Below are 22,261 nucleotides of genomic sequence, written 5' to 3'. Positions count from 1 at the left end.
AAAACACCCATACAGAGGAACCAAAATAAGAATTATATCTTACTTCTCCTCAGAAACCATGCAAGCAAGAAGAGAAATGTGAAACGAGTTGACAACAGTGCCTCCATTTTGCACCCTGGACTCCATCTTGTTAAAAATATGAAACTGTGCTGACCTTGCTGACTTGCCAAAAGGGAGCTATTTGCTGAGAAAGGACTTTCCAAAGGGCTGTGCAAAAATATACTTTTTGTGGAAGCAACAGGATGTCCTTGGGTAACCAATGAACTGTAACAAATTGATCCTTCCTAACAAACAACTGGGGTAACAGTTCTGGGCTCTCCTTTTTGCTATGAGCACTCCTGACCTTCAGCCCTCAGAGGTACACTTCTCTGGCTGCTGCTGAAGCCTGTCTTCCCCGAATTGCAATTCCAAGACCCCCAAATAAAGACTCTCCTTTTGTTTTGCAGTCGCCTCTTTTTTCTAAGTTGACAGAGAGAAGTGAAATATTTGAGTGTTGAGGGAAAAAACCCGCCAACCTAAAATTCTGTATCCTGGGGCCGGCCCCGTGGCCGAGTGGTTAAGTTTGTGCGCTCCGCTGCGGCAGCCCAGGGTTCGGATCCTGGGCGCGGACATGGCACCGCTCGTCAGGTCACGTTGAGGCGGCGTCCTACATACCACAACTAGAAGGACCCACAACTAAGATATACAACTATGTACGGGGGTGTTTGGGGAGATAAAGCAGGAAAAAAAAAAAGATTGGCAACAGTTGTTAGCTCAGGTGCCAATCTTTAAGAAAAATAAATAAATAAATAAAATAAAATTCTGTATCCTGTGAAATCATCCTTCAAAAGTGAAGGAGAAATAAAAAGTTCTCAGACAAAAACTTGAGGGAATCTGTTCCCAGTAGACCTGCCTTGCAAGAAATGTTAAAATAATTTCTACAGGGAGTGGGAAAATAATATAAGTTGGAAAATCACATCTATATAAAGAAAGGAAGAGCATCAAGGAAGGATGAAGTGAGGATAACACAAAAACTTTATTTTTCTTATACTTAGTTGATCTAACACAACAATTTGTTGGAAATCAAACAGCAACAAAGTAATCAATTACGTATGCTTATGTATATGTCTTACAAATGTATTTAGATACCTCCAGATGCTTATAAGTGGAATAAATGGAGCAATGACACAAAGGACAAGAGGAAGGAACTGGATCCTTCTGTTATTTCATGAGACCCACACGACCTGTGGAGCAGCATCATGTTATTTGAAAGTGGACTTGGATTAGCTGTAAATGTATATTGCAAACTCTAGGGCAACCACTAAAAAAATTAAAAAAAAAAAAAAAACCAATATGCTAAGAAAAGAGAGAAAATGGAATCAAAATGCTCAATTAAAACCACAAAAGGGAGAAAAAGAGTGGAAGACAAAAACAGGAACAAAGAACAAGGGCAACAAATAGAAAATAGTAACACACATTACTCCAACTACATCAATAATCACTTTGAACATTAATGGTCTAAATGCATCAATTAAAAGGTAGAGATTGTCAGAGTGGATCAAAAAACAAGACCCAACCATATGTCGTTTACAAAAAACCCACTTTAAATATAAAGACACACATAGACTAAAAGTAAATGGATGGAGATAAGTGTACCATGCTACAACTAACCAAAAGAAAGCAGGAGTAGCTATATTAATTTCAGGAAGGGCGTTACATAACAATAATGGGGTCCAAGAAGACATCATAATCCTTAACATGTATACCTAACAACCAAACTACATGAGGGAAAAACCCAGCAGAACTGCAAAGAGAAAGAGATGGATCCATTATCATAGTTAGAGACTTCAACACCCCTCCATCAGAAATGGACAGATGCAGCAGGCAGAAAATCAGTGAGGACACAGTTGACCTCAACACCACCATCAATTAACTGGATATAATTGACATGTCTAGACGACTTCATCCAACAACAGCATTCTTCTCAAGCTCACATGGAACACTCACAGCACATTCTGAGCCCTAAAATATACCTTAACAAATTTAAAAGAACAGAAATCAGACAGCGTCTGCTGAGGCCATAATGGAATTAAACTAGAAATCAATAACAGAAAGATAACCAGAAAATCCCAAAATATAAGGGGACTAAGTAAATCAAAGAGATGGCTAAACTGCTCTGTAGTGGTGGCTAAAACTTTGGGGTGGGAACCAGCCAACAGCAGGGGAAAGGGGAAGAAAGATGAATAGACAGGGGAAAATGCGTGCAGATTATGAAGAGGGTGAAGTACGTGGAGAAAGGAGCCAGTGAGACATGCCCAGTGGAGGGCGGACAATGGAATTCCAGAAACGAGAGTGACTAAAATTCCATTTTCAGTTGCTTGCTGTGCTCTGCCGTCTTGAACTTTTGGTAAAATGCCACTATACATACAGCCCTGCAGAGATATAAAAGGACAGGAGCAGTTACAAGATAGCAAAAAAGGGACACATACAAGGAATAGCAAAGTGACTCAAAAACTAATTCAGGACCAAATCTTAGTCACAGAGGAAGCTTGTTCCCCCTCTTGGACTCAGAGAAGCTGGTGTCTGGAGCTCCAGATCTGAAAATGACATTCAGAGAAAGTTAGGATTAAGAGAAGATGCTCTGCCAATTTAGAAAAAAATTGTTCTCAGATGAAGAGGGTAGAAAATAATGTCAAATCGCTGCAGAAGAACAAGGTGTGAGGCATGAGTGCAGGTGCTAGACTACCACTCTGGGAAGGGAAAAGGAGATTCCAAACAGTCAGGAAGAACAATCTAATGTTTTTCACCCATTGTTTACAAGGATCAAAAAGTTGACAACACATTGTTTGGCACGGGCAAACAGGCAACCTTTCGAGAGCAACTTGGAAATGTTTATCCAACAATACTCTTTGCTCCAGTAAATCCATTTCTAAGAAGGTAGCCTATGGAGCTACACAGGTGATATGACTTAGGTTTATTGCAGCCTTGCTTGTAATAGCAAAAGATTGAAAGTAACATATATGTTGTCAATAGCAGGCTGGTTATATAAGTTATGGTATACCCCTAAAATGGAATGTTATGCAGCTACAAAAAAGAACAAGGAAGTTCTTTATGTATTGAAAGGGACTGATCTCCAAGATACATTGTTGGGTGAGAAAAGTAAAATACAGAGCAGTGTAAGTTGTATGCTATAGTTTGTGTCAAAAAAGGAGGGGGCAGCTAAAAGAAAAAAATATTTGTCATAGACGTTTAGAAATCTCTCTGAACGGATAGCCAAGAAACCAGTAACACTGGTTGCCAGGGAGCATGAAAAACAGAATAGCTGGGAGGGAAGAGGACTTCTCAGGGTAAATCTTTTTCTCCCCCTAAATCCTTTCAAATTTTGAATCATGTGGATATATTCGTTATCCAAAATACAAACACTTAACATAGATACCAATGTCTGAGGGCCCCTCAGAGCAGACGAGAACTCTGCAGCATGGAGAGCCTTACCCTTACTCCCATCTGCCCTCCTGGAGCTCCCTCTACAGGGTCTGGCATTCTCGGCTGCCCCACCTCCTGGCCCTTTGCCCCTGACCATGCCCTGTCCAAAGCCCCCCAAATCCTCAACTCCTCACACCGCAGGCAACAACTGCTGCCTCCACTCACCCTTTCTGGCCGAAGCGCAATCTGGTTCTCACCACTGCGCCTCTCTGCTTTACCTCAGGCCACCTAGGACCTTCTCGTTGCCATATTCAAGGGCTTTTCCTCAGCTGCATTCTCCTGGACCTCAGGCATATCTGAAACTTAACTGGACCCTCTTTAAATTCACTCCTGCCTTGTCTTCCCCCACCTCATGCTGAGGTTTTCTTTTCACATTTCACCACTTTTCTTCTTCATCCTGCCCCCTCGACGTGCATACGTCCCAATGCTCAATGCTTGTCCCTCTGTTCTTCTCTCTTCCCCATATTCCCTCATTCCTAAGATTTCCATGACCACCTTTATGCTGAAGACTCAGCATCTGGAGCTGTGAGCCATCCTGTCCTCCACGCTCCAGTCCCCAGAAGAAATGTGAGCTGGGCATTTTCGCCTGGGCTGTCTCCCCCGACCTGGACCATTACGCTCTGTGCCAGACTCCAACCGTCCATCCCACCTGACTGGCTGTGGTCTGGACTTCCGGGCAAAGGCCAGTGACTCCACGAGTTCTAACAGGCACCCCGCTTGAAATGCATTCAGCAAACATCCTCTGAGATCAAAGGGCTGGTTGCGGCTCATGATCTTTCTCCACCTTTCCCCTCCAGCCAGCCTGAGTCACAGTACGCTTTCCTTGAAAAACTTCTGTCATGTGACTTCCTTCTTCTACATTTTCAGTGACCCACCCCCGCTCTGGACTGCATTACAAGATTATTAAACAGTCTCTGGATCATCCTATCATTTAGTCAACTGACATTTAGTGAGGACAAACTATGTATGTGGCATCATGACAGACACCGTGGGGACACTAAGATGAATGTGGCTCACAGACGGCTACACTCGAAGTCAGAGAATGGAAGGTGACAAAAAAAGAGATAAATAAAGGGCAATGGGAATTCACAGAGGGAGGTATCACTTCCAGAGAGAAAGCTCTGAGAAGCCTTCCATGTAGCAGAAATGACATCTGAACCAGATGGACAGGATTAGCTGACTACAGGAAAGAAGAAAAGCATTCATGGGCCAGAAACAGCAGGGCTTGAATCTGGGTTCTGCCTTTAATACCCTGTGGCTTAGAGCAATTTGCTTAACCCTCCTTTTCCTCATCTACAAAGCAGAGGTAATAAGAGCATCTTCCTCACAGGCATTTTGTTAGCATCAAACGGATGTGCATCACGGGAGCTATGCAGCAGATTAACTATATGTTATATCTTGAAAACACAGTGCTGAGTGGACAGAATAAGAAAGAGAACAAGCCATAAACTGTAACAAAATACAATTATTTGAATTAAATGTACATCACACAATGGTTCCCAGGAGTTAGGGGTGGGAGAGGCTGTGACAACAAAAGGGCAACAGAAGGAAATGTTTGGGAGTGAGGGTCTGAATCCTGACTGTGGTGATGGTTCCCTCAATCGATGCCTTAATTCACAGGACTGTACACCCCCCAAAAAATCAATTTTATAGTATGTAAATGTAAAAGGCATTTGTACAAAAAGAATACCATATTTTCATGAATACACGCAAACAGAAAGGTAAACATTTGGTACATGAGAACCGCTGTCTTTGGAAGGGTGAGAATGCGGATGGAGACAAAAAGGAATAAGAAGATACATACAAGAGAGGGGCCTGGCACAGACCAACCAAGACAACGTGCCATGAACTGGGGCTGAGGAGTACCCTCTGTGCCTGAGGTCTCCTCCTCTGTCCCCAAAAAGGGAAAGACAATGACCGAGGGGAGGGTAAGTAAAGCGAAGGAGAGTAAGTGCAGAATTAGGAAAGAGAGGAAGAGATGAGGAGGTGGAGAGTAAAGTAAGAGACAGATTGCAAAGTTACTATGGTCTCACTTATCAGTAAGTTCTATAAGCATAAATACCATGTCTATGTTTTTTAGCATTAGAGCTGTAAGGCCAGGTCTGGAGTCTGGCACAATGTGCTGCTGCATAAATTCTGGTGACTGATTAAGTCAAAGAAGTAACATGGAGTGTGGAAAAGGAATGAGAGGACGTCAGGCTTCTGAGCCAGGAGAACAGATGGCAGGGGTACCATTAGGGGGCCCACGAGGAGAAGCATATTTGAAGTGGGTAAAAGACAGCAAGTCTGGCTTGGGTTACAATGAGCTGGCGTGCCTGTGGAACCTCTAAATGAAGATGAGCAGTCCAGGCTTCTGGATGTACGGGTTCGAGTTGAGGAGAAAGACCTGGTTGAACAGAACCATTTGGGACACTCCTAAGCATGTAACTGATAAATAAAAGCCGTGGGATCAGAGGAGGTCCCCAGGACAGTAAGTAGGGCAAGAAGTGTCCTGGAAAACACAAACTTTTAAGGAGCAAGGAGAAGAGGAGCCTAAGAAAGAGTCTGTGAAGTCACTAGAGAGACAGGGAGAAACCCAGGGGTGTGACGGGGACACTTTAAGAACATGGTCAATAATGGCAAATGCTTCAAGGAAAATGTTTCCACCAAATCTGGCAATATGGAGGCCACTGGTGACCTTCACCTGAGAAGTTTTTAGTGGAACAGTGAAAACCAAGTCAGCCAGCAATGGGATTAGATATAAAAGGGGAGTAAGAAGGTGGTCACAGACAACAAATGATGGGTGGTGAAGGCAGAAGAGAAGGGGGACAGTCGGAGGGGGACCCTGGGCCTGGCAATGTTTTTCAAAGGTTGAAAGGAAAAAGCGATCAACAAAGGAAAGATCAAAATTATAGGACATAAGGAGAACTTAGATGGATGGAACTGTTACTGGGCCAGGTTGTATAAGCTTAATATCAATGCAAAGGTTCTACTCTTTCTTCAGACCTTCCAAAGCTATGGAAATTAGAGTGAGTCATGGCCTTCAGATCAGAGGCACCAGAAAGTGGGTAACAGAAGTCAGACCTACCATTGACTATTCACCATTCTGCAGCTTTTGAGTTTTGTACTGTGTGTATTTACATTAAGAAAATAAATTATCAAAAAATTATTATTTAAGGTGAATTTCAGTATAATGGCAGGGAAAGAAGCCAGACTGCAGCAGGTTGAGAATGATTCAGAGAGATGAGAAAATGGAGAAATTACTTGCAGACATCTTTTTCAAGAAGGATCCCTCTATGGGGCCGGCCCAGTGGCGTGGTGTTTCTGTTTGTATGCTCGGCTTTGGCAGCCCGGGGCCCGCTGGTTCAGATCCTGGGTGCAGACCTACATGCCACTCATCAAGCCATGCCGTGGCACAGTCCCACATAAAACAGAGGAAGACTGGCAACAGATGCTAGCCCAGGGCCAATCTCCCTCACCCAAAACAAACAAACAGAAGCATCCCTCTGAAGGAGATGAGAAAAATAGGATTATAATAGTTTGACAAGATATCATGTGCTGGGGGGCTGGCCCCGTGGCCGAGTGGTTAAGCTCACGCGCTCCGCTGCAGGCGGCCCAGTGTTTCGTTGGTTCGAATCCTGGGCGCGGACATGGCACTGCTCATCAGACCACGCTGAGGCAGCGTCCCACATGCCACAACTAGAAGGACCCACAACGAAGAATATACAACTATGTACTGGGGGGCTTTGGGGAGAAAAAGGAAAAAATAAAATCTTTAAAAAAAAAAAAAAAAAAAAAAAGATATCATGTGCTGTTCTGAAGAAAGTCAAAACTAAAGCATTTTGAATATTAATGAGAAGGAGCGAGTAGAAGTGAGGTTAACAATGCAGCTGGTAAAGGGTAACGAGGGAGGCAGCACAAGGTCTGAAGAGGCAGGAGAGTTCGCAATTCAGAGTATGGAGAGGGTACATTTTCACCAGAAATGCCTTGCACTGGATGTGACGGATCCTTTCCCCACGTGCATCCCCCTTTCTTCCTATATCCAGCCCAGGAGTAGAGGAGGAAGCTCTCCAGGCTGGGCCTCAACAGTCTAAGCCAATTGGCAAAATCCTGACTCCTCTGACACAGTAATTGGTCCAGGAATGGGCATGTGACCTGATGCTGGCTGATAAGACCTAAGGACACATGCAGTGGGGCTTCAAGAAGAGGTTCTCACTCTTCTGGGAGGACAGCAGGAAGCCAGCCATCTCTTTGTCCTGCTCAAAATGAATGAGGACGCATGTGGCCCCAAGTGCTGCTGGCAGCCGTCCTGTCACCACAGGCGAACTACCTCCAGGATGAAGCCAACACTTGGATGAAGAGCAGAGATGAAGAGATCCTGGATTCTTGATGAGATCTCTGAGCCACTGGGTCAACCAGCCCTGAAGCCTGCCCTCCGTTTGGACTTCTAGGATAAAAATTACATTAAGCTGGGTTGTCCTATACTCGTACCCTGTAGCTCTCTCACTATGAAACATCCCTTCCACTGTGACAAGAGGAATAGACAAACAGGGAAGCAGGAATTGAGAGAATCATGCCTGATGGTTCCAGTTTTTCTCTGTAAAGTAAAAGGTGATCTAGATGCTAAGAGTGAGGAGGAAGCTGGGAGGAGTGATGACGACTGGAGCTGGCTGTTCAGGGGAATGCGAAAGAGAGCTGCCCGGGGCTACGTGGAGGGTGTGGCAGGCAGTGCTGAGCGCCCACAGGAGGGTTTTGAGACATTTCCCCGCTGCGAACAGCAGGAAGCTGTGCCACTCACCCAAGACCACCATCCTGTGGGGACAGCTTCTGGGTTCGCCCTAGTGGATCAACAGGACAAGAGGAAAAGGAGTTGAGGCGTCAGCACAATAGCAGGTAAGGAGGTCGACTCCAGGGTCTAGGCCTGACTTGGAAGGGAGTGAGAGGAGGAAGGGGCTGTCAGTCAGGAAAAAACAAAAGGACGGACAGACCAGATAACTCATCGGATCAAAGAACAGGTACAGAGGAAGTGAGAGCACCAAGGAGATAATGCCGACAAAGGTCCTAGTGAGCAGCATTAATTGTCCTGAGAACAACACAGAGCAGTGCTCTGGGCCCAGCACCGCCCTCGCCTTGCTGCCTGCTCCACCCCTAGCCCTTGAGTGTTGTTCCAAGATTAACTGGAGTAGATAAATCCTCATCTCACTGAAGCTGGACAGACACAGATAAGAACTCAGGCCTAACTTTCCGACATCACCCAAGCCACATGCACATGGCAGCTTGGAGGGGAAATTCTTTCCAGGTCATGCCGATGTTTCTGAAAGCTCTGTAGGGAAAGAAGACACTCTGTGAAGGAGAAATGAGGGACAGTGCAAGACAAGCATTCTTTAAACTGGTCCTTTTAAAGAACTCACCTCTGCATTCATCTTGGTCTCTTCCTCCAGCGGCTGTGAAGACAAAAGCAGAGGTTCAGGACTCTGGTGGCACCCGCCCCAAAATCCATGCAGACACTCCCCTTTGCCACCCCACTTCCTCCCCAACCACTTTGTCCCATTGGCCCCATCTTCCCCAAATGCCTCCACCACATTGTGCTGTCCAGTAAGGGTACACAGGCCAGTGTCTGATTCTGAGGGTGGTGGTGGCTGATTCCCCTGGGATGACAGGCCAGTACTGTTTTTCTAAAGAAGGACATTTCTAACCCCCAAGGTCCATCTCTTTTACAGGGAGAGTAGTTGTAAACACGATGCCTCCATGTACTTAAAAGAATGATGCACTTCCCAAAGTGGGTGCTCAGAGAGGACAGCTCATATCTGCCTTTCTTTTACGGGGACAAGAAAGGCAGTAAAAATATGCACGTCTTTTTTTTCCTCCTAGCTGAGTTTCCAAAGGACTTCAATGTATGACGTTAAAAGAACAGTTCAACAGGCGAGTCTGAACCATTAGCATTGAGGAGGAGGAAGGAGGGAGCAAACAGGCGAGCATGAGTCAGAAGGAATGAGAAAAGAGAAGGGGAAGATAAGGGGAAGCAGGAGAGAGAAGGAAAAGAAATAAGGAACTAGTGCGGACTAACAGTGGTTCCCAAGCTTAACGAACTCCTAGTAGTGCTTTCTGAAAAAGCGTACTTCTGGGTTCCACCCTAGAGATTCTGATTCAGGAAGTCTACAGGGGAGGCGAGGCTAAGAATCTGCATTTTCAACAGGCATCCAGGAGATGGTGTACAGTCAGTCAGAGAGCCACACTTGGAGAAACACTAGAATTGAGAGTAGAACACAGAGGCCCATAAGGATAAACTTTCTCATTCATTTTTCAGAGCTGTTAGAATTGCCACTTGATTTTAACAAAGACCTGAGCAGGCAATGGCAGGGTGAGTGGGTAACCAGAGGTGATGGAGAAAGGACTAAAGATGCCTCCCCAGTTCTTCCACCTGAGTGGGATGTCCAGGAAGCCAACGCAAGTGACCGCCCCAAGTTCCAGGAGAGGAAGGAGGGCCCTCCAAGGCCTCGGGGAAGGAAAGGCTCTGGCAGCCCCTGTCCTTGGACCCAACCCTGCATTTGATCTTATTCTCTTTCAAAATATAGGAAGGATTAAGCATAGTGATGATAACCATGAGTGATAAAACTGAAATAATAACACCCGTTAAAAAAAAATCTGGACTCCTGGCAGTCCTACGAACACCTGGGATGATCATCTGGTCTGCGTGTCGAAAATACTGTTCTCAGTAACTGCCCTCCCTTCTCTCTTCCTCTCCTCCTTCTTGCTTTCAGAGTGGGTCTCGTGAGCCACCCTCCCAGCATACATGCTGTCTTTCCTTTTGCAATCTGGAGTCTTTTCATGTTTACTGGAAAATCCGAAAAAGGGAACTTGCTAGAAGACAAATCGTAAAAAGCAGAGAGTGACAAAATGGGTAAGCATTCTTCGCAGATTCTGAGAAGCTGATACCAGCTCAGCACAAGGTTGACATAAGGGAAGTCATATTGTAGAAAAGAAACCATATTATAACTTTGAATGACCTCTGATTAACTAACCCAGACATGCTCTGTAGATTTTAGGGACACTCCCAGCTGCTATAAGTTTCTAACTCTGCTGTTTTGAGTTCCTTAGGAATGTGATTGATGCGGGGTCGGTGAACCGAGGAGTCAAAGAAAGATTTTCTTGGACTCTCAAGGTCTGGCAGTAGTGCTCTTTTATTTAGAGAATAGTGTGGAATAGCATGGGGACAGGACCCATGGGCAGTCAGAGCTGTTGCGTGGGGACAGGACCCATGGGCAATAAGAGCTGCTGCTGCTGCTGCTGCTGCTGCTGCAGCAAACATGGGCTGAGGGTAGGGCTAAATTTAAGGCACAGGTATGTGAGTTCTCTCTTTACAAGACAAAGGAAAGAATATGCAAAAAGAGTTGTTAAAATGGTATCAGTGCCAGTGGGGTCTGGTTATTGGGTGGTCCTATAACTTTTAGATAAGAATCAGACTGGATTAAGTAAATGGCAGAAGCCACTACCTTAAATATTATTTTCAGCTAAAGACAAAGGAGGATGTTGGTGGTGGGGAGAGTCATCTACATGAGGTTACCAGACAAACATAATAAACAAGACTTAAGTCCTTGCTGTCCCCATTAAGTTTCTAGAGATAAGGTCATCCCCCCTTCCTCCTGGTGCAGAGAGGGAGACACCCCCCACAGATGGAGATTTCCTTCACAAACGCAAATGTCTCTCATCAAAGGGCAAGCAAATTCTACTCCTCAGAGCCTCCTTCTCATCTGCAGTTTTTAACAGTAGCCAGCCTAAAATAATCTTCATCATGATGACGCCCAGGCAGAGAGTCGGTGCTGAGGGCCATCATCAATGACAAGTGAAAGATCAGGGTATAGGATGTTGTTCTGGTCTCTGATGCAAATCCAGTAAAACAAAGGACTATCAGGAACTGAGACCAGATGTCTGTCCCACCTGGAGATCAGATGGAGGCCCCACTGGGATTGGTCTCTTTTTTGGGGACTGTTAAAATTGGGTCATCTATACTTCCTACTCTTCTGGTTGGACACTTGATTACAAAATGTGCCTTTAATGTTGTTTGAAAACTGTTGAGCAAGGTACAAAATTCTAATAATGCAAAATGGCAACCTGAAGCTGGGAACAAGAGAATATTTCCAAACGAGTGCTAAACAGTTTCATTCCTCTAACCGGGATCTAAGCCCCAATTCAACAGGAAGTAGCTACATTAGTTGTCACCCCGAATCCCTCAAGACTCAGGAATGACCAAAGAATAGGAGGAATTGAAACCGGCAGAGAGTTAGCCATTGATTATTAAGTAGCTAGTAACTAAAGGTTTTTTTCCTTTTTGCAATTACTGATTATAGCTTTTAGCTGTTTGACCCACCCATTGTTAACTGTGCTGTTTAGGCAATATGCTATCTGACTCCCACTAAACTCCTCATAGATAACATCTCCCTGGAGCCTGGGTCACCATGGTAATGGGTGTGTGAGCTGTTTTTCAGGAATTAGAACTCCTTGTCCACTTCAGGCTGGTTGAGACCACCAACTCATCAACTGGGCCCATGCAGATGTCCGACAGGCAACATTTTGCCATCAAGAGGCTAAAAACTCCATCCTCAGATCATGCTCCACCATTTTGTGGACACGCGTCCTGTGAAGAGGCGTGAAGTCTGACTACACTTGCACAGATCATCAATTACCTCACCTCTCCTCACCTCCAGTCATCTGCCTCCACCTTTCAGACCACCTTGCTTCCTACCCCATAAATATCTCTGAGTCCCTATTTCAGGGAAGCAGATTTAAGACTCATTCTCTTGCTTCCTCACCTGGCTGCCTAATGATTAAACTCTCTCTCTGCTGCAATCTTGTTGTCTTGGTGTTTGGCTTTCTGGGTGATGGGTAAAAACGAACCCGGTGCAGTAACAGAGTCAGTAGGAGTGTGATGTCTTCTTATGCATAAAATATCTCAGAAGGATATGCAAAACCAGGGGGAAAAGTCAGAAGTAAGCCAAGGAAGAGGACTGGGCAACAGTCTGGACTGCAGGGGCTCTCCAGAGAAGGAGCCCTTCCCTACATAGATGCCCTCCCCAGCACTCTACTGTGTTTTACTTATATTTCTAATAACTTTAGTTTAAGTTTCCCATGGAGTTCACATGTGAATGGGGAAGTCAGATAACAAAATGCACAAATACAAGGAGGATGATAACAGTTTTGAGCCCACTTGTGTCAGCTACTTTATATGCACGAACCCTAATGCCTGAAACCTTGGCAAAAAAGCTAATATTCAGTCCATTTTACAGACGAGGTACCTGAAGTTCAGGGTGGTTAAAGCACTTGGTCTCTTAGTCAAGGCCTTGTGGGATGGCACTGTAATTTTCAGAGTTTCTGTTTCTAGAGCCAAACCCAGAATACCCCAGAGACCAGCTCCTGCCTTACACTCACCCAGAGGGCTTGTACGATAAATAGGAGACCTGGTGTTTGGTCCTGCTTTAGACCTGGACTAGCCAAGTGACCATGGTGAAAAAGGTTCCTCATCTGTAGGCTGAACAGTCAGACGTCATCTCTAAAGTTCTGTTCCAGCTCTAAAATGCCCCGATTCCCAGAAAAGGAAATACAGGTGACTCTTAAAAGAAGTAGAACAATGCTCAACCTCAGTCATGATCACAGAATGCAAATTGCAATTTCACCCAGATGCTCTATCAGACTGACAGAGATCCAAATGTTTGCCACAGTGTGTTGGTCAAAGCATGGGGAAGAACACTCTGACAATATTGCAGAACTACAGATAGGTAGTATCTCTATGGAGGGCAGTTTAGAAACATCTATTAAAATTCCAAGGGCCAGCCCCAGGGGCCTAGTGGTTAAGTTCAGCGCACTCTGCTTCGGCAGCCTGGATTTGGTTCCCAGGCGTGGACCTACATCACTCGTCTGTTAGTGGCCATGCTGTGGTGGCAATTCACACATAAAAGGAGGAAGATGAGCAGCAGATGTTAGCTCAGGGTCACTCTTCCTCAGCAAAAAACAAAAAACAAAAAAATGAAATTACAAAATGTACACGACCTCTGACCTAGCAATTCCACTGCTTCCTATTTCTGTCTCCAGCCCCTAAACCACATTCAGGACAAACTGTTAAATTGCCCTGAGTCCTCTTGTAGGAATGTTACTAGCACTTATCCTCCCTTTCTAATGAGCACTTCCAGGAAAGCTTTCCTATAAAAATAGTCTATAAAACATTATTTACAAATTTTGCTGCTTTCCCACAGAATCTGGGGAAAGCAAAATAAAAGAAAATTAAAAAAACAATCTGGAGAGATGTATGTGCACGAGAAAGAATGCCACCTAGAAATCCTACTGCATCAGGCATCAGCGATCTACTTCCTAGGATAAACTGCATTGTCATTTATAAAGCACGTTCAACTGGGGTATCCTGGCCAGAGCCTCTCCACGCTCTTTCCCCATCAGTTTTCAACTCTCTTATAATAAAATGGCACTGTCGGGAGAGGCAGCAACTCCAGGCCAGGTGAGATCTGGGTCCACCTTTCAACACCGTCCCTGCCCCCAGCACACATCTTTCCCATCTTCCCCACTATACTGTCAAGACCAGTTAAAGTTTCAACAGAACCCAGGGAGAGCTTTCTTCTTTATTTTAATATAGTCTAAAAGATCTAAGACCTAATCCTATAACAAGAAGATTTAGGTTGGTCTGTTTTATTTAAAAGGTTTAATATTTAAACGGTCAAACACTAAAAGGCTTTAAGTTGCTGACTTTTAGTGATACACTTAGAAAGATTTATAGACTTCTTTTTTAGATTTTTGACTTTTTTTTCTTTATTTGCATTTTCATTTTTTAATCAATCTAAACTGTATTTTGGTAATATGGCATAAGACCCTGACTGTACTTCTCCCCAAATAGTTGAGTTGTTCCCACATCTTTCATTGAATATTTCATCCTTTCCCTCAATGACTCATACTTAACTTCTTATGAATATGGTTATTCTTTTTTTCACTATCTCTGCTGTGTCATCGACCTCTACGCTCATGCCCATGATACACCGTTCACACGATTACGGCCTTACAATACAGTCATGTGTTGCTTAATGAGGGGGATGTGTTCTGAGAAATGCATCATGAGGTGATTTTGTCATTGGGCGACCATGATAGGGTGTCCTTGCACAAACCTAGAAGGTACAGCCCACTACACACCTAGGCCCCATGGAACCACTGTCAGCTGCGTGCTCCGTCAATTGACTGGGACATCGTTATGTGGTGCATGACTATACGTTTTGGCATCTGGTAGTTCAAGTTTTCTCATGAACGTGTTCAGGATTCTTACCTACTCTTGCTTGTTCAGATCTCCAGATTAATTTTAGAACATCTCTGTCAAGTTAAAAAAAAATTCCACTGGGACTGTGCCTATGATTGCATCGAATTTATAAATTAAATTAGGGTTAATGAATAAGCCTTCCCATCCAGAAATATATGGTGTGACTCTCTAGGAGCAGACACTTAAAAAGACACGACAAGAAGAAGAAGACTCTTGAGTTAGTTCCTGAGTTATTGCAAAATGACAAATAACGGCTCAGGCTGTTAAAGAAAAAAGTCATTGCTTTTGCATAAATAAGCTGCTTACAGCGATTTAAAGTAGGCTTCTCCTTCCCCCATACCTACCGCAGCAGCTCTACTACACACTGCTGGAGTCTGAGCTTTGACCCCAAAACATGATGCACGCAGGTGCACACAGACATGTTCTCTCTCTGGGGGATAAAGAGCCCGCCTGTGACTCAAGAGGCTGGAATTCTAGAATCCTAAACACGACACTCACAAGCTGTGTGACCAAGCCTGGGGCATGTGGTCTCCCAGTGCCTTGGTTTCTGCAGCTTGGTAAGTGGGGGAGCGGGGGGCAGTGCAGATGAACCTAGATAAAGTTAGATGACCCCGACACTCTCAGTGCTGACACACTATAATTCTAACCCACTTTACTTCTATTTTTTTATTCTCCTTTGGTTTAGCTTCCTTGGTGTGTGGATCGGTTTACTGGAGGTCATCAGCTTCTCTTCTAGTTATCTCAGAGGCAGACACAGGTAAACTAGGACAAGACTCAGGTCATCAGAGCTGGTGAAGCTGCTACCACTGAGGCCCCAGGCACAAAAGTGCCAACTAGGTGAGGCTCTCCTTGGCACTCTCCCGAACATAAGCCTCTGTCTTCCCCACCCTGCCTTTCTAGCCCCTCCCACCTGCTCCAGTCCCTCCTACTCCTCCTCATGCCACTTCTAAACCTTCTTCCTTTTATTGAAATTGATCTGGATATAACAGGAGAGAAATGAGATAGTAGGAGTCAAATTACTCTTACTAAAGAATACACGTCTAGTATATTTAAACTTGTGAGTTTAAATGTTTTTCACCAGGTTTAAAAAGAGCAGCTTAGTAACAAAATAATTGCAGAACAACGTGCAACTCAATTTCAAAGCTGGGTTGAGATCAGGAGACATTCTGGGGCCCTGCACATATTGTTAGGCATTGATCCCTCAGAAGGTCCAGGTCATAACCTTGGTCCCCTATTGCTGAAAGACTGGTTCTTTCTGGCCAAGTGCCATAAGAAACTATGAACCGCGAGAACAGCTGAGCACAGCACAACTGACAAGACGGGGGCGGCAGGGCAAAGGAACACAAATCTTCCACAGAAGCAAAACATATGTAGGTTTAACTCTTCTTTTTAACATTTTAAAAGTCAAAAGCTCAATAATGCTTTTAAAGATATTTAGAGAGAAACACGTTTTCTTTCCTTAGCAGACCAATCAGGACTTTTACAGGCAAGATTTCACAACCTGTTGTGACCTTAATATCATTTACATAAATCACCTTATTCTCTACACTGAGCACATCATATTCTTTCTCTGTTTGAGTTTCCTATGAAGTTTTTTTCCAGCTTTATTGAGATGTAACTGACATATAACATTGTATAAATTTAAGATATAAAGTGATGATTTGATACAGGTATATATTTCCTATGCAGTCTTTTTGAGAGGCTGCAAATCCTCAGATTTCAGATGGGAAACTTTAAGGCCCTTTTAAACTCTGAGGTTCTATGATGTAGTTTCTGTAAGGATAAAGGAAAAAAGGGAAACAAAGTACAAGAAAAATTATCCTGTACAAGTGCAAGGTATGTATAAAATATCCAACTATTTATTCAAACACCAGCACACATATGTCTTAGTACACCAAACAGCACAATTGAGTTGAAATACGGAGGATTAAAAAATTTAAAGAGGGCCAGCCCCGATGGCCTAGTGGTTAAGTTCAGCATGCTCTGCTTCAGTGGCCCGGGTTTGGTTCCTGGGCACAGACCTACACCACTTGTCAGTGGCCATGCTGTGGCAGCAGCTCACATATGAAATACAGGAAGACTGGCAACAGATTTTTAGCTGAGGGCAAATCTTCCTCAGCAAAAAAACCCACACAAAACACAAACTTAAAGAAATCTTGCAGTAAAGTTGATCAAGATGGCAACACAAGAGGCCCCTGTGCTCCCTTCCTCCCAAAGCTGCATAGAAGGCACAGTTACACACAGAGAAATTCCCTCTGAAAAAGATCCAAAAACTAGCTCCCTTGCGAATGAGAAAAACTCACACCAAAACAGGTGGGAAAGGTTGAGACACACTCTTGCCATAAACCAAACCCCTGGTGTAACGCCGTACAATCAGGAAGGAACCTCCAACTCCCAGCTTCTCCCTGAGATGTAAAGGGTCTGGACCTCAAATCTAACACCACAACTTTTAAGACTCAAACCCTAGAGATGGGCCCCCAAAACACCTAGCTCTGAAAGCCAGTGGGGCTTGCATCCATAAAACCACAAGAGCACAGCAAACAAAAAAGGAGTTCCCAACAGGTGCATGAGCACTCGCCACAGCTATCATGGCAGGACTCAGCACAGAAGAAGCAGGAAAAATGCCCATTTGCCAGTCTTTCCCTTAAAGGGGTTTATCTGCATTGTTTACAAGCTGCTGCTTGAGAGTCAGGCTCTAACGTAAGCACAGGTCTAGGGCCTGCCTGGAATGCTCCTCAGAGACGGAGGAAGCCAGTGTACACCTACCCGACCTTCCTCCTCCAGCCCACACCAATAACAAAACCAAGTTGCCTGTATCTCCCTGGAAGGGTCTCGCACACATGTCCGGTGCCCCAGTTTTTGTGGCAAATGCCTGAGAGATGGGCTCCCAGATCGCAAGACTCTGTTAGCAATGAGGCTTACATTCACGAATCCCACAGGACTGTAGCAACTAATGAAACAGTTCTTATCTGGCACAGGAGCACCGTTCCCAACCCAGCTCTGCGACTATACACCTGGGCCTAGCACAGAGGGAGCAGGCAAAAACACCTCCCTGCCAGTTTCTCCCTGGAAGGGGCTTAACCACATACTTTTCCAGATGCTGCCTGAGGGTCCACCTTCTAATAAGCCTGCATCTCAGTGCTGACTGCAATCCTCCCCTTCGGGACACTGAGGGGTCCTGGCACACTCTCAACTACTGGGAGCCACTATGGAAAAACGGTAACTTCAACAGCTGCAAAGGTGTGAGAGACAACCAGGAGCTCAGGCCAGGCTGGTTGATGAGGTCCATCTCCTACATGAGACCACTCTCTAAAGACTGAAAGATGTGGCGGTTTTATCTAATTCACAGAAACCAACATAGACAGTCAAAGAAAACGAAAAAATAGAGAAATATGTTCCAAACAAAAGAACAAGATAAATCTCCAGAAACAGATCTTAATGAAACAGTGATAAGTCATTTACCCGACAGAGTTCAAAATAATGAACATAAGGATGTTCACTAAGGTCAGGAGAGCAATGCACGAACAAAGTGAGAATTTCAACAAAGAGATAGGAAATATAAAACAGTACTAAACGAAAATCACAGAGATGAAAAATACTATAATCAAACTAAAAAATTCAATACCAGGATTCAACAGCAGACTAGATAAACAAAAGAAAGGATCAGCAGACTGGAAGACAGGGCAGTGGAATTAATAAAATCAGAGAAACAAAAAGAAAAAAAGTATGAAAAGAGTGAAGATAATTTAAGGGATTTATGGGACACCAACAAGCAGATCAAATCCACATTATAGGGGTCCAAGGAGGAGAGAGAAAAATGGGGAGAAATCTTATTCAAAGAAATAATGGCTGAAAAAACTTCCATTACCTGGAGGAAGAAACAGACATTCAGATCCAGGAAGCCCAAAAAGGACCAAAGAAGACAAATCCAAAGAGACCCATGACAGGACACGTTATAATTATATTGTCAAAAGTTAAAGACAAGGAAAGAATCTTAAAAGCAGTGAGCTAAAAACTTGTTAAATACAAGGGAATCCCCCATAAGACTATCAGCATATTTGTCAGCAGAACTTTGCAGGCCAGAAAGGAATGGGATGATATATTTAAAGTGCTGAAAGAAAAAAACTATCAACCAAGAATACTCTACCTGGCAAAGCTGTCATTCAGAATTGAAGGAGAGATAAAGAGTTTTCCAGACAACAAAAGCTGAAGGAGTTCATCACCATATATCAGCCTTAGAAGAAATGTTAAAGGGAGTTCTTCAAGCTGGAACAAAAGGATGCTAATTAGTAACAGTCACACATGAAAACCTCACTGGTAAAGGTAAGTATACAGCTAAGTTCAGAATACTCCAATGTTATAATGGTTATAGGTAAATCACCTATAAATAGTATGAACGTTAAAAGACGAACTATTAAAAATAGCTATAACCACAACAATTTGTTAATAGATACGCAAAGTAAAAAGATGTAAATTGTGACATCAAAACATAAAATGTGGGAGAGAGAGTATATAACAGTAGAGCTTTAGTATGCATTTGAAGGTAAGTTGTTAGCTTAAAGTAGACTCTTATTAATATGTTTTATGCAAGCCTCATAGCAACCAGAAAGCAAAAGCCTATAGTAGACACATGAAGGAGAAAGAAAAAGAATAAAGCGTACCACTATAGAAAATCATCTAATCACAAAGGAAGATGGCAAGAGAGGAAAAAAGGAACAAAGGAATTACAAAACAACCAGAAAACAATGAACAAAATGGCAACAGTAAGTCCCTTACTATCGATAATTACTTTAAATGTAAATTGACCACATACAATCAAAACACACAGAGTAGCTGAGAGATTAAAACTAAAACAGAACAAGACTCAACTACATGCTTCCTACAGAGACTCACTTAAGCTTAAAGGACCCACACAGACTGAAAGTGAAGGGATGGAAAAAGATATTCCACACAAATTGAACCGAAAAAGCCAGGGGTAGCTATACACATCACACAAAACGGATTTTACCAAAGACTATAAAAACAGACAAAGAAGGTCATTATATAAATGATAAAGGGATCAATTAATCAAGAGGATATAATATTTGTAAATATTTATGCACCCAACATGGGAGCACCTAAATACAGAGAGGAAATATTAACAGATCTGAAGAGACAGCAACACAATAATATCATGGGACTTCAATATCCCACTTTCAATGGATATATCATCTAGACAGAAAATCAATAAAGAAACATTGGACTTAAACTATACATTAGAACAGATGGACCAAACAGACATAGAACTTTCCATCCAAAAGCAACAGAATACATATTCTTCTCAGGCGCACATGGAACATTTCCAGGATAGCTCATACATTAGGCCACAAAATAAGTCTTAAAAATGTAAGAACACTGAAATTATAACAAGCATCTTTTCCAACCATCATGGTACGAAATTATAAATCAATCACAAAAAAATCTGGAAAACTCACAAATATGTGAACATGCTGCTGAACAACCAATGGGTCAAAGAAGAAATCAAAAGAGAAATAAAAAAAATATCTTGAGAGAAAGAAAATGGAAACACAATAGACAAAAACAGGGGATGTAACAAAAGCAGTTCTGAGAAGTTTATAGCAATAAATGCCTAAATTACTAAAAAAGAAAAATCTCAAATAACAACCTAACTTTATACCTTAAGGAACTAGCACAGAGTTAGTAGAAAGAAGAAAATAACAAAGATGAGGGCAGAAATAAATGAAACAGAGATGAAAAAGCTAATAGAAAAGATCAATGAAACTAAGAGCTAATTTTTTGAAAGACAAATAAAACGTAACACTTTTAAAAGTTTTGACAAAACTTAAGCTAGACCACCAAGAAAAAAAGAGAGAGAACTCAACTAAATAAAATCAGAAATTAAAGAGGAGACATTACAACTGATACCACAGAAATACAAAGGATCATAAGAGACTACTATGAACACATATTCATCAACAAATTGGACAACCTAGAAGAAATGGATAAACATACAACTTACCAAGACTGAGTCATGAAGACATAGAAAATCTGAACAGATCAATTACTAGTAAGGAGACTGAATCAGTAATCAAAAACCTCCCATCAAAGAAAAGTCCAGGATCAGATGGCTTCAATGGTGAATTCCACAAAACATTTAAACAAGAATTAATGCCGATCCCTCCCAACCTCTTCCAAAAAACTGAAGAGCAGGAAAAACTTCCAATCTCATATTACAAGGCCAGCATGACCCTGATACCAAAGCCAGACAAGTACACTACAGAAAAGTAACTACAGGCCAATATCCCTGATGAACACAGGTGCAAAAATCCTCAACAAAGTATTAGCAAACCAAATTCAACAACACATTAAAAAGATCATATACCATGATCACACGGGATTTATTCCAGAGATCCAAGGATGGTTCAATGCTGCAAATCACTAAATGTGATACACCACATTAACGAAATGAAGTATAAAAATCACACGATCATCTCTACAGATGGAGAAAAAGCATTTGACAAAATTTAACATCGTTTCATGACAAAAACTCAACTAACTGGGGATAGAGGGAACAAACCTCATCAAAATAAAGGCCATATACACAAGGCCCCAAACTAAGATCATACTCAATGGTGAAAAGCTGGAAGCATTTCCTCTAAAATTAGGAACAAGACAAGAATGGCCACTCTCGCCACTTTCAGTCATCATAGTATTGGAAGTCCTGGCCAGAACAATTAGGCAAGAAATAGAAATAAAAGACATCCAAATTGGAAAGGAAGAATCAAAATTGTCTTTATTTGCAGATGACATGGTATTATATACAGGAAACCCCAAAGACTCCACCAAATAACTGTTAGAACTAATCAATGAATTCAGTAAAGTTGAAGGATAAAAATTAATATATAAAAATCAGTTGCATTTCTATACAACAACAATGAAATAACAGAAAGGAAAATTAAGAAAACAATCCCATGCACAATAGCATCAAAGAGAAATAAATACTTAGGAATAAATTTAACCTAGGAAGTGAAGGACCTGTACACTGAAAACTATGACACTGATGAAAGAAATTGAAGACAAAAATAAATGGAAAGATACTCTGTGCTCATGGACTGGAAGAATTTATATTATTAAAATGTCCATATTACCCAAAGCAATTTACATATCCAACGCAATCCCTATCAAAATTCCAGTGGTATTCTTCACAGAAACAGAAAAAACAACCCTAAAATTTGTATGGAATCACAAAAGACCTGAATAACCAAAGCAAGAAGGACAAAGCCGGACGCATCACACTTTCTGATTTCAAACTGTATTACAAAGCTATAGTAATCAAAACAGTATGGTACTGGCATAAAAACAGACACACTGATATGAGACAGCACAGAGATCCCAGAAATAAGCCCACGCATATATGGTCAAATAATTTTTGACAAAAGAGCCAAGAATACACAATGCAGAGGGGGCAGTCTCCTCAATAAATGGTGTTTGGAAAACTGGAGAGCCACATGC

The 22,261-nt window shown here is 42.6% G+C and overlaps 1 protein-coding gene and 1 long non-coding RNA gene across 7 annotated transcripts in view; one reads left to right on the top strand and one right to left on the bottom strand.

The window, feature by feature from the left end:
* BLVRA (biliverdin reductase A) overlaps nucleotides 1-22,261 on the bottom strand; it is a 64,839-nt gene that overhangs the window by 38,166 nt on the left and 4,412 nt on the right. For 3 of the 6 annotated variants that reach the window (XM_070617198.1, XM_070617197.1, XM_070617199.1), the window contains exons 2-3: nucleotides 18,897-19,015; nucleotides 8,853-8,885 (exon numbers count right to left, since the gene is read on the bottom strand). In XM_070617198.1, the coding sequence (XP_070473299.1) occupies nucleotides 8,853-8,864 (12 nt within the window). In that variant the 5' untranslated portion in view covers nucleotides 8,865-8,885; nucleotides 18,897-19,015. Of the gene's footprint in view, nucleotides 1-8,852; nucleotides 8,886-9,137; nucleotides 9,435-18,896; nucleotides 19,016-22,261 lie in introns of those variants that run through there. The other 3 variants (XM_008527290.2, XM_008527289.2, XM_070617200.1) reach the window with 2 other exon arrangements.
* LOC103555615 (uncharacterized) lies at nucleotides 7,634-12,288 on the top strand. The gene is made up of 3 exons (XR_546034.2): nucleotides 7,634-8,334; nucleotides 10,203-10,342; nucleotides 11,928-12,288. It is a non-coding gene; the product is annotated as an uncharacterized lncRNA (long non-coding RNA).

This window comes from Equus przewalskii, chromosome 4 (assembly GCF_037783145.1).
Source record: "Equus przewalskii isolate Varuska chromosome 4, EquPr2, whole genome shotgun sequence".
NCBI classification, from domain to species: domain Eukaryota; kingdom Metazoa; phylum Chordata; class Mammalia; order Perissodactyla; family Equidae; genus Equus; species Equus przewalskii.
This window is presented reverse-complemented; position numbering and strand designations above follow the sequence as displayed.